The sequence below is a fragment of the Rhamphochromis longiceps genome, linkage group LG23, assembly GCF_057381845.1.
Source record: "Rhamphochromis longiceps isolate RC_006_pf linkage group LG23, R_longiceps_female_GT1.1, whole genome shotgun sequence".
NCBI classification, from domain to species: domain Eukaryota; kingdom Metazoa; phylum Chordata; class Actinopteri; order Cichliformes; family Cichlidae; genus Rhamphochromis; species Rhamphochromis longiceps.
In genome coordinates, this window is record NC_140578.1 from 43,127,753 (window position 1) to 43,141,124 (window position 13,372).

At 38.9% G+C, this 13,372-nt stretch overlaps 2 protein-coding genes across 2 annotated transcripts in view; both read left to right on the forward strand.

The window, feature by feature from the left end:
• Positions 1 to 626: 626 nt before the first annotated feature.
• The window catches only part of LOC146642734 (NLR family CARD domain-containing protein 3-like), a 35,762-nt gene continuing 23,016 nt past the window's right edge, over positions 627 to 13,372 (forward strand). Inside the window, exon 1 of the mRNA XM_085398286.1 lies at positions 627 to 642. The gene's annotated coding sequence lies outside the window, so the exon portion shown is untranslated. The remainder of the gene's footprint in view (positions 643 to 13,372) is intronic.
• LOC146642735 (zinc finger BED domain-containing protein 4-like) lies at positions 4,549 to 6,050 on the forward strand. Its single transcript, XM_085399317.1, has 2 exons — positions 4,549 to 4,988; positions 5,567 to 6,050. Exons 1-2 carry the CDS (start codon positions 4,549 to 4,551, stop codon positions 6,048 to 6,050), a joined length of 924 nt encoding a protein of 307 aa, XP_085255443.1.

Below are 13,372 nucleotides of genomic sequence, written 5' to 3' on the forward strand. Positions count from 1 at the left end.
CCAGAACCAAACGTGCCATAAACCCGTCACAGCTTCATCATCAGCTCAGTCTCAGCAACATGCAGACGACCGAGCAGCAGAAACTCTGCAGGGAACGTCTGAAGTCTGTTCTTCAGTTTTCCCAGCTCACTGTTTATTGAACATGAGACAGAAAAATAACTTCACCTTTAATGTGAAACTTTTATCGCCTGTGACATGTTTGCAGGAAGTCTTCATGCTGTGATTTAGTGTCACAGCCATAAATATCACACAAGGTAAAAACTACAAGTCCCAGCATCCTCTGTGTTTAGGGAGGAGCAGTGAAACAATGTACATTTCAAATTCCTTTAATTTTAAATATGTTTATATTGTCTATCCTGTAAAATAGTCAGATGTCTATTCATATTAATGTACAGAATTCACCTGCTTGCTGCTACTACTGTACATTCACCCAATATATATATATATATATATATAATGTTCTTCCTCTACCCCCCCAATTTTTGCACATGTCGAGGAGCGTGTCAGGCTACATTTCACTGTGTGTTATACTTATATAACTATGCATGTGGCAAATAAAGAACCTTGAACCTTGAACCTTGAAAGTGAAAGTGTTGATCCTCCGTTCAGAGCAGCAGGAGGAGGAAGGTGGAGCTGAGGCAGGTGAGTGTTAACATGAATATGTTTCTTCTTATGACATAAAATAATTCCACACTGTTCGTGTCTGTGGGTGAAACGTGAGGCCGGTCAGCTCCTCTGAGCGCTGGTTTCCTGTAAGTAGAGAGGAAGTGAGTTTAGCTGAGAGAGCAGGAGGAGAGTGAGAGCTGTGCTGAGGCAGGTGAGTGTTAACACCGCTCTGACATTACTGTGTCTCTGTGGCGGGAACAACAGGCTCCGTCAGTGGAGGCAAAAATAATCAGACTTTGGTTTTTCAAAGGAAACTACTTTATGTTGGGAGAAGCCGCGCGCTCATTGGATAACGGCTTGTCAATCTCAAGTTATTAGCCAATGAGCGCGCAGGTTCACAGTAAGACCCGCCCTTATCACGACGTCTTTTAAAAACTAAAATGGCGACAGAAACTTTTTTTTTTTTAAATTAAACTTTATTTACAAACAACAGTATAACATACAAGGCACCATAATTAATCCGATTATGTTACATCCTTGGTTGAGCATCAGAGGCGGAGCCAGATATTTGAAACACCCGGGGCTTAGCCCAAAGAGTAGTATGCATGTGGGATTTTTTCTTTTGGGGGGGGGGGGGGGGGGGGTAGAAATGACTGAAAGATTAATAGGCTCTGTTCAAAAAAGAATGACTTCATATAGGGAAAAATCTATATCACATGTGCAGGACACCTTAAACGAGTTTTTTAATTAAGCAGCAAGGCAGAACAAGGTCAGGGCTGTATCAAGACACGAGGACTAAACCCCAATTCAACCAGACCCAGAACTGATCCAGAATTAAAACAGGACTACAACAGTTCAAAATCAGGACTACTGAGGACTTAACCAAGACAGAACCACAATCAGAACTAGATGATAGCACTAAAAATCATCATAGACCTGCACTACACTTGTTTTTTAATTCTACCAAAGTCCACTATTTAGATTGAGAAAAGTTTATATAATTATTTAGCCTTGTTGTGCGAACAAGCCTGCAGAACTTAATAAATACAGAATTTGAAAAATAACAAACCTAAAAAGAAACACTAGGTACGAGATACATGAGTACCTATGATACGCTGATACTTTTGGTAAACAACCATTTGACTAACATGTGTGTCTCACCTGCTCTTGTTCATCTGTTCTGTCCTCGTTCTCCTCTCTCTCCCTCTTTGTGCTGACAATCATCAAATATACAGTTGAAACCAGATATTTACTCTTCAGATAAAAACACTTTTTTAATTGTAACATCAAATCAGACTAAATGTTTATTTTTTTAGATTGATAAATATAAAAACATATTTGTTAACTTTAAGAGTAAAGAGAGAAACTATCTGTATTTCTTAATAGCAAATGGCACCAAATTGTATTCAAATTGAGCCACACTTATGGAGCTCCACAGTTCTTTTCCTGGTGTTTTGGTTGATATCTCTTGATGTTCCCATGTCACAGAAACAGGCTCTGTGTTTTGCCTTATATGCATCCACAGCTGTGCCACCAACTTACTCACATGGACTCTACTAACCTATCAGAAGCTTCTTCAGCTCAGAATGGAATCGTCTGGAGTTTTCTTATTAATTAACAATAAACTTAGTGTATATGTACTCCTTAATATGATGAAAGTGATAATAAATAGACAGCTCTGTCTCTCTTTATTCTGACATTTAACTAATTCAAAATATATTTCAATATTTATCTAAAACAAAAGTTTACTCTAAATTGATGTTGTACAGTAAAAATGTTTTATGTTTTCTCCCTAAAGTGTATGTAAATATCTGGTTACAAATGTGAATATCCTGCTGTGTACTGAAATCCCTCTTGTTTTGCATAGAAATATACTGAACAACATACAAAGCATAATATATAAAATAACATTTACCTGAGTTTTTTCTTTGAAAGAAGCCTCTAATGTCCATTCTTATATTTCAGTACATAACTGAAACCGATTTAGTCGGGGAGGGTAAGAACTGAAAATATGAAATAAACACACGTAAGCTAAGACTCTCTAAAAAAATAGCATTTGTTCGGCTTTTCATTTCGCCATTTGTTGATTCACTCGAAGAGCAAGTAACGTAATATTGGTCAAGTGATCAGTTTGATATCAATCTTTCGTGATGCACTGTCATATTTACATTATTTGTACAGTACGAATGATTTTCTTTGGTACCTGGTCAAACTTCAGCTCTCCTTAGTATGGCTGGCTCCGTTTCTCCAACAGCGCACTCACTGCTGGCAGCAGCTGCCCCGCCCCCTCGCTCAGTTGCTTAGTGCCTGAGCTCGGATCATACCAATATCAGGGGGGATTCACGCACAGTCGTAAATTCCCACAGTGTGCACTATGTGCTTCGAATATTGTGTGTACTTTTTGTTTTATACAGTTGTCAGCCAGGCATCTAACTATGAAAAATTACACTCCAAAAGACCCCGGGCTTCTGACAAAACAACCCGGGCTTAAGCCCAGTAAGCCACCCCCCCTGTTGAGCATTATAGCAAAACAAACAAACAAACAAAACGACCAAAAAAAAAACAACAACAACAACAATAAGCACAAAGCAGTCATTGAAGGACTTGAACCAAAGGCAAAAAATAACGTGCAAAAAAAGGGCAGTCGTGATTATAAAATAGGGAGGTTTTTTTTTTTTAACATAGATTAAACTCTTTAAATAAAACAACAAGTTTATGGGCTTTCTTGTTATTCACAAGTTTCAGCGATTTAGTCCAGAGTCTAAAGTCATTCAGCCATCTGTTTATACATGGTTTAGCTTTAAAGTATCTGCATTTGTGAAGAAAAAATTTTCCCATTAACAAAATCGTCCTAATCAACAGGTCAAAATCTGCATTCTCAGCAAGTATTCCAAATTTTATTACTGTCACTGTCAAATGTGGTAACTGAATTCTCCTGTCCAAAAATTAGTAGTAAGTCCATCTGTCCCTGGGGACTTGTTTAATGCCATTTTCATGACCACCAAATCCAGTTCCTCAATTTTAAACTCTGAATCCCACAGATCTTTGAAAGGCTTGTCAATACATGGGATGAGATTATGAATCTTATCAAAGAAACTATCAGAATCAGCTGCTGAATATTCTGAGGAGTACAATTTGGAATAAAAAGTGAAGACTTCCTTTTCAATCTTTCTGAAATCTTTACATTCAGTCCCATTTATCAACAAGCTTGAGATTAGATTTCTCTGCTGTCTACACTTTTCCATCTTACTAAAATATGATGAGTTCTTTTCTAGTGATGGGTCGTTCGCGAACGAAATGGCTCTTAGAGCCGACTCTTTGAAGTGAACGACGGGAGCCGGCTCCTTATTGGGAGCCGTGGGGTTTTTTTTTTTCTTTCTCTTGCCCTCTCACTAACCTTTTTCGCTTAATGCCACACCTGAGCCTTGTGTTTGCGCTGAGCAGAGGGGGGAGGGAAGCAAACACAGCTGTGCGTTTGTGCCCCTCCCGCCTCTGCTCAGCGCTGGGCAGAGGGGGGAGGGGCGGTAGTTACACTCACAGCAGCAGTAGAACACGAACAGAGCAGGAGGGAGAGAGAGAAAGAGAGCAACAACAAGAGACAACGTCGTCAATTTAGAAAGGTACAGTAAAGAAAATGAGTGAAGCAACCAAGAAAACAAGCAAAATCTGGAACCACTTCAATTTTATTGACAGTACAAAGGCAGAGTGTAGAGTCTGCAAGAAAAGAATTTCATATAGAGCTGGCTCCACAAACAATATGAATAGGCAAGCAGGAAGGCTCTCTCCCAAAAAATCATCCCAGGCATATATGAAAGAGAACGTGCATCACTGCAAGAGAGGGTTAAAAAAGCCACAGCAGTGTGTCTAACAACTGACAGCTGGACATCCCAAACCACCACATCCTTCTTGTCAGTTACGTGTCACTTTATTGAAAATTATAAAATGGTATCCTGTCTTCTGGATTGTTTTGAGTTCAGTGACAGACACACTTCTGAGAACTTAGCAGAAGAGCTGCTCAAAGTGGCAAAAGAGTGGGATGTGGAAAAGAAAGTGGTTTGCTGTGTTACTGACAATGTGGACAAAGTGAAGGCAATAGTGGAATTTTTCCACAGGAGCACAACAGCCACACACAAGCTCAAATCTACCCAACAACAGATGGGCATGCCTGAGCTAAAGCTCAAACAAGAATGTATCACAAGGTGGAATTCAACCTTTCATATGCTAAAACGGATTCTGGAGTCCAAGGATGCTGTCATCTCTACCCTGGCAGTTATCAATGCACCGGTTGACCCTCTGAGCCATGAGGAATGGGAGGTACTACAGCAGGCATGCACTGTTTTGGAGCCATTTGAGCAGGTCACCGTGGAGATCAGTGCAGACAGGTGAGTGTGCAAATGTTATTGCATTATTATTAGTAGTAGTAGTAGTCGTAGTTAGTTGCATTGCTGGTATGAAAAGTAGATTAGACATGATCATAAATAATAATATGATCATGGGGGCAGGGATAGCTCAGTAGGTAGAGCGGTTGCCCCATGATCGGAAGGTCAGGGGTTCGAATCCCCTGAACGGCTACCCTGAGGTACCCTTGAGCAAGGTACCATCCCTACACGCTGCTCCCCGGGCGCTGCACTGGTGGCTGCCCACTGCTTCACTGAGTGAATGGGTCAAATGCAGAGAAGAATTTCCCCACGGGGATCAATAAAAGTGTACATTATTATTATTAATATACTGCTGAATTTTAAAAAAGCATAATTTTGAAACTTGTTATGTACTCTTTTTCAGCCTCCAAAATGTTAATCCTGTGCAAGGGTCTGCAGAGAGTGACAGCTGAACACCAAACCAGAGTAACTACTGGAAAAGTGAAAGAGTTGGTGGATGCTCTCTGTGCATCCATGGACAGAAAATTCCACAGAATGGAATATAATGCTGTTCTCTCTGAAACCACCATTCTTGATCCAAGATTCAAGAAGCTGGTCTTTAATGACAACAGAGCGGTGGATGAAGCTCTTCAGAGAATAACTGCAGCAGCAAGATCCAGCCAACCAACTCCACTGCCAGGGAACCAAGAGGGAGAAGAGGCAGAAGAGGATGAACAAAAGGAGCAACAAGCATCTGCTGTTTGGAGGTTCTTTGAAGAACGAGCAAATAGAGACACTACCAGAAGGAATCCCTCAGCAGATGTAATACTGGAAGTGAGATCCTACATTGATGAGCCCCTTTGCCAGAGAAGTGCAGATCCACTGAGCTGGTGGGAGACAAAGGCTTATACTTATCCACGTCTTACCCAGGTGATGACACGGAGACTTTGCATTGTAGCAACATCAGTCCCCTCAGAGAGAATCTTCTCCAAAACAGGACAGATAATGAATGACAGAAGAAACCGGATCAGCTCCTCAAAGCTAAGGCACTTGATATTCCTGAATGCCAACCTTTCCGTCAATTAAAGATCTGGTTGTTCATGTTTTCTTTTTGTTTTGCATATTTTAATTGATATTTTATTGTGTTGTGGTTTGTAGTGTTTTGTGTTCTTTCGTTTTGAATTGGTTTAAAAGGAAAAAAGCTGAAAATTTAAAAGGAAAAAAGTTGAATTGTAAATAGTTGGTTTTTGTACTTATAATTTATTTTTTTTTACATTTTGTGTGCTGTGAATAAATACAAGAATATTTATATGATAAACATTTATAAATAAAAAAGACATTTTTTACATTAGTAGTTCATTGTGTGCATGATTTTATATTGTTGTTAATAATAAATTACTTAAAGCAATAAAACAACCTGAAGAGCCGGTTCGGAGCCGAAAGAGCCGGCTCTTTTTAGTGATCTGAGCCGAAAGAGCCGGTTCTCTAAAAAGAGCCGGAAATCCAATCACTATTCTTTTCACCTGCCTCAATCCACTTGGCTCTCGATCTTATAAAGGCACCGTGGGCTTTCTCTAGGTAAAGATCGTCCAATTTAGTTTGTAACTCCATCAATTTATTCTTCTCTTGCACGTTTAGTTTTTCTTTACTACAGCACTGAGTTATTTCACGAAGTAAATTACTTTCATATTCCCGTTTTTCCCTGTTCAGTTCTTTGCAGAATTTTATAGTGAATTCTCTGATTTTGAATTTAACAAATTCCCATTTCTGTATATTACCCACTACTGAGTCATCATTTTTTATATCTGTAATTATATGTCTAATTTTATCACAATACTTGTCCTTATTTAAAAGGCTGGCATTAAATTTCCAATATCCTCTGCTACTACGTCTCATCCTTGTTGGTTCTAAGACAAGATCAATGAAACAGTGATCAGAAAGGGGTGCATTGGAGATTTTAGATTGTGAAGTACACCTCAAAATGTCATCGCTCACTAACCAATAATCAAGTCTTGACCTGCTTTCTCCATTAGGTTTAAACCAAGAATAATTCTTAACTCCAGGATTCAAACTTCTCCAAATGTCTGTAAAATTATTATCACTAGAAAAGTTCTCAATAATGTTATTCTGTTGCCTCCTTCCTAAGCGAGGAGGCCATCTGTCCATCCATTCATCTGGTGTCATGTTCCAGTCTCCTCCTACTAGGATGTAATCTGTGGGGTACATAACTTTAAACTCTGAAATAACATTTGTTAGATTTTCCAATAGACTTTTATTTTGACCCTCATTATTATGTCCATAAAGATTTGTAACAATTAGAAATATACCTTCGCTCTTCAAGACTGCAGTTAACCAATGACCCTCACTATCAGCTTTATATGTTATAATCTCCCCTGGGAACTTATTAAAACAAATCGCCACACCTCCAGATCTGTTAGATCCATGACTGAAAAGAATCTTGTCTCCCCACTGATTAGCCCAAAAGGTAGCATCGGCATCCACAGAGTGAGTTTCTTGTAAAAACAGACAATGACATTTTTGCACCTTGCAAAATAAAAAAAGTGCCTTTCTCTTAACAATTTCCTTCAAACCCCGAACGTTTAATGAACCAAAAGAAATTTTTGAGTGAACCATAATAAGAATATGCTAAGAAAATAACTTTTTTTAAAAAAGAAAAGAAAAATATATAAATATGAGTTTAAATTGTAACACTTGTCACCAACTCAGTGACTAATAATCTTTAACTTTAAGTAGAACTCTTTTGTCCCATTAATAATATTCCACTGTATACAGTCTTACATCAAGTCTTTCATTCAACGTCAATGATCCTCCGTCCTTCGATGTATCCATGAGGACCCCGGAAAAAGGCCCGTTTCCCAGCCCGTCTGGCTTGTTCAATTTGCGGCCACAGCCGCCTCCTCTCTTCCCAGTCCTCCCGCGGCAGTACCTCAGCGAAGTGGAAACCCCCGTTCTTACAGACAGCCGAATCTTTGGTGCGACGCCAAATCTCCTCTTTAGCGTGTCTCAGAGCAAACAGAATGATGATATGTCAGACCTTGTTCTCAATCTTCTTCCCAACTCTATGCACCACATCCACAGATTCTTCAAGCTTTGATATCATATCAGGTGCGATCTTGCCAAGAATTCCAATAACCAGCGATCTGACATCTTCATCTCTTTTCTCTTCTAATCCTTTAATCCGGAGGCACCACCTCATTTTGTACCTTTCTTGCTCTCTCACTCTCTCCTTGAGATCGTAGTTATCTTTGGTCAACTGCTCGTTTCGTCTCTCCAACTCTTTAACCTTTTGTTTACATTCTTTCACCTCCTCCGAGTTGAACTGAACCGCTTTGGCTAGGCTGGCTAGCATCGTACTAGCTTGCTTGCATTGCACACTCAGGTCAGCTAGCTGCTCGTCCACTCTTTTTTCAAGGTTTAGAATCGCTTTCAATATAGTAGCATTGGAGACTTCGTCACTTTCACTTATCTCTGCTGACTTAACTTTCTTTTCTGCAGGCTTCTTACAAGGTGTAGATGGAACCGAATCATTGCCCCGTTCCCTTTTGCTCATCACTGCTACGTCCATTGCTACGTAGTCATGATCCGTTCCTTCTCTGCTGTCTTCCCTTCCATCACATGGCGATGTTGTTTCTTGTTTTTTGAGGTCGAGTTTGAATTTAGCAGGTTTAACTATACTTGGGGCAGTCATTTTACTACTTTCGAGTGGAAACAATAACGAACACAAAGTAAATTCTGGGACAAGTTCAACGAGCTCCTAATTTGTACGACTGCTCAACACGCCATCTTGCGCCACCACGGATGATGGCGACAGAAACTCTGGTCGTGTCTTTTTTTTTTTAAACTTTATTTAACAAACAATGAGTATACAACATACGAACAGATGAAGTATACAAAACAACAGAACATTAACACAAAAAGCCAAGGATAAAAGAAAAAGGTAACAATTATAAGAATACACGCAAAAATTCACATACATATATTGTTTTGGGAGCCTTTTTGTTGGTGGAGTCTGATATTGATTGTATGTACATTTCCACATCCTTAAAATAATGACAGAAATATGGTGTTTTGTTAGTAAACTTACATTTATGGATAAAAAATTTAGCTAAAAGTATTAACAAATTTATCATAAAAAAACATTTATCATACTTCTTGGGGAACTTAAAGAAACAGAATAAAACATTTTCCCATCGTAAAGAAAACTCCCTTAAAATATGGACAATAACAAACCTGCTAAATTCCTTCCAGAATCTCTGTGTAAAAGAACAGTACCAAAAAAGATGTGTCACAGTTTCTGGATGATCCCCACAGAAAGTACAATTAGTATTAATGTCCCTTTTAAATTTTACCATGTAGTGACTGGCTGGATAACATTTATGTAGAATTTTAAATGAGACTTCTTTCACCTTATTTACAATCAAATATTTATGGGGGACCATCCAGACTGTCTTCCACTTGATATCTGGAACATATCGGTTCCAATAAGATATTACATATGGGAGAGAGACGATATCTTCTTGGAATAAACTACGTATTCTCTTATTGCTGTTACCAAGTTCCTGTGAAAAGCAGATTTTTCCTATTGGTGACTCAGCTGGATCAGGGAGAGCATAGGTGTCAAACTCTGGCCCGCGGGCCAATATTTGGCCCGCAGCCTAATTACATTTGGCCCGCGAAGCCATACCAAATTATTATTAGAGCTGGCCTACTGGTATTATACAGCTAATATATATATTGTTTAGTATTAAGCTTTGCTTGTTCCATATTCAGTTTTTCAGAAAAACTTGTTTGAGTCCATAAGAAGAGATTCATTCTTAAATCTGGAGGAAGATTTTTTTTTCAGTAAATATTAATGTTAGCCCGCGACCTTGTTCCAGTTTTGAATTTTGGCCCACTGTGTATTTGAGTTTGACACCCCTGAGGGAGAGTGACTGAGGTAGATATTGAGCTGTCAGTGTTTTTATATAACATTAAAGTCCCTGAGGGTATGGCACCAAGCACCATTGAGAATTCCTGAACACTGATTGGAAAATTATATAGTGCAATAAAGTCGTTGTAAGTAAGTAGTTGTCCCTCTTTATTAACCAGCTGAGCCCCCAATAGGATCCCATTTTGGACCCAAGTTTCCAGGAAAAGTGATTTATTTTTATATAAAATATCTCTGTTGTTCCAGATAAGGTATTTGTGAGGTGAGAAGTTGTGTTTATAAATGAGGGTCCACGCTAAGAGGACCTGCTTATGGAAGGATGAAAGCTTTACAGGGAGTTTCTCAACATTGTAATTACAATTTAAAACAAAATTAAAGCCACCAAAACAAGAGAAAATATAATGTGGTATAAAGTTCCAGATAGAGGTAGGGTTTTTAAGAAAATGTTTGGCCCAATTAATTTTGAAAGTGTTATTTAAAGTAGAAAAGTCTAAAACGTTAAGCCCACCTGATTCGTACTTATTCATCACAACAGTTTTTCTAATATAATGCGTACGGTTTTTCCATATAAAATTAAAGAGCATACGGTCAACATCTTTACTAATTTTCTTATCCAGATGTAAGGAGACAGCAGCATATGTTAATCGGGATATCCCTTCTGCTTTAGTAATTAACACTGTACCTTTCAAAGACAAGTCCCTTTGCAGCCACTGGTTGAACTTTTTTAGGGTTTTCTGTATAATTGGAGTGAAGTTTGAAGAGAATCTTGATTTTTGGTCTTTGGATATTAACAGATTGGGATTGGGGCTGCAGCTGCAGTAATGCGGACGCTGGACGCCGGTCAGTCGTGGTGAAGTCGTAGTGACCGAAAGAACGAGATCGCGGATACAAGCGGCAGAAATGAGCTTCCTCCGAAGGGTGGCTGGCCTCTCCCTTAGAGATAGGGTGAGAAGTTCGGCCATCTGGGAGGGGCTCAGAGTAGAGCAGCTGCTGCTCCACATCGAAAGGAGCCAGCTGAGGTGGTTCGGGCATCTGACAAGGATGCCCCCTGGGTGAGGTGTTTCAGGCATGTCCCACCGGGAGGAGGCCCCGGGGCAGACCCAGGACACGCTGGAGAGGTTATATCTCTCGGCTGGCCTGGGAACGCCTTGGTGTTCCACCGGATAAGCTGGAGGAGGTGGCTGGGGAGAGGGAGGTCTGGGCCTCTTTGCTTAGGCTGCTGCCCCCGCGACCCGGCCTCGGATAAAGCGGATGAAGATGGATGGATGGATATTAACAGTCCCAAGTATGTGACTTCTTGTCTAACAGAGATATTACAGATAGTATTTGCAGGGCAGTCTTTAATTGCTAGTAACTCACACTTTTTTAGATTTAGGCATAAACCAGAGGCCTCAGAGAAATCACTAATTTAGTAAGAGCTGGAGGGATTTGGTTTGCATTCTTCAAGAAGAGTGTGGTGTCATCGGCTAACTGGCTGATGACGAGCTCCTTATCAGCTATGGTGATTCCTTGTACAACACTGTTTGAAATATTAGTTGCAACAATTTGTGTACAAAGTAAAAATAAATATGGTGAAATAGGACATCCTTGGCGAATACCACGTTTCAGGTCAAATCTCGGGGTGGAGCCGTTAATCATTTTAATAGAACTATTGCCATTTGTGTATAAGGTTTTGACAGCTTTACAGAAAAACTTGCCAAAGCCAAATTTTTCCAAAGAGTGGAAAATAAATTGATGTTCAATTGTATCAAAAGCCTTATAAAAATCCAGGAAGAGAATGAAGCTATTGTCAGATACCAAATCAGAGTAATCAAGTAAATCCAAAACCAGTCTAATGTTATTAGAAATGTGTCTGTTTCTCATAAAGCCTGATTGTGTCTCATCAATAATTGTTTCCAAGACCTCTTTAATTCTGTTAGCAAGTATTAAAGCCATAACCTTATAGTCATTATTGAGCAGGGAGATGGGTCTCCAATTATCAATAAAGAGTAAGTCTTTGTTTGGTTTTGGAATAAGTGTTATGAGACCTTGAGTAAGAGAAGGAGGGAGGATGTTATTCTCTATACTTTCTGTAAAAACCTGCAGTAAAAATGGAGCCAGGAGATTAGAAAATGATTTATAAAACTCTGCAGTCAAACCATCTGTGCCGGGAGATTTATTGGCCTTAAGTGCAGAAATGGAATTACAAACTTCCTCCACAGTCAGAGGGCTGTCACAATAACTTCTATCTTCCACAACAATAGATTTTAGGTTTTTAATATTATTGAAAAATCCTGTTGAGACAGCCTCATTATATTTTGAGTTGTATAGTTTAGTATAGAATTCGGCACAGAAATGTGAAATTTCTCCAGGATTGTCAGAGACAATGCCATTAATATTTAGTTGATGAATAGAGTTTGTTTTTGATCTGTATTTTTCAAGTCTGAAAAAGTAAGCAGAATTTTGTTCACCCTCCTCCAGCCACCTCTTCCTGGATCTTATGAAAGCACCCTCAGCCTTGAGTCGTTATAAACCGTCCAATTTATTTTGAAGTTCTAGTAAACTTAATTTATCTTCCTCTGAGATTTCTTCTGGGGACTTCTGGTAATAAGAGGCAATTCTGCTTATTACTTCTTGTTCTTCAGCTTTCCTTAATTTAGCAATTTGACTCCCATATCTTCTCAAGAATTTGCATGCTTCAAATTTAAAAAGTTCCCAATTGGTACAAAAGGACTTCTCTCTGTTAGCTTTGTTCCAATAATGAACAATTAATTTATTAATCTGCATGTTAACCATTTTATCTTTTAGTAAAGAATTATTTAACTTCCAATAAGAGAATTTATGAGGTATATTATCAAGTGTAAACATTCGGACGTTAATGTAAATTGCTCTATGATCAGTGAGGGGCGTGGCAAGTATATTAATGGTAATATTATCTTTATCAATACAGTCAGAAACAAGCCAAAAGTCAATACGTGATTGCCTGGATCCTGTCTTATTGCTCCAAGCAAAGAGTCTATCATCTGGAAATTTTTCTCTCCAAATATCCACAAGATTAAATTTTCCCATGAAATTTTTTAAGTTTGCACTGTATGAAGACTGCTGCCCTGGAGGCCACCTATCAACCGTATTGTCTAAAGCAATGTTAAAGTCTCCACCAATTAAGAGGACTGAATTTGGGTATTTGGAGAGCCAGAAATTAATTCTTTCTTCTAAGGAGTCAAGTAATTTATCATTTTCAGTTTTATTATTGTAACCATATATATTTACTGCACTGAAAGTACTGTTATTGTGTCTGATTAGTGAGCAGAGGTAGTGTCCTAAGGTGTCACAGTCAGAGTGTAACACATCTACAGAAAAAGAATTTTTAAGCGTGGCAACTCCAGCAGAACGCTCAGAGCCATGGGACAACCAGACTTCATTACCCCATTGTGATTTCCAAAAATTTGTATCAGCAGGTGTGGAATGACTCTCTTGGAAA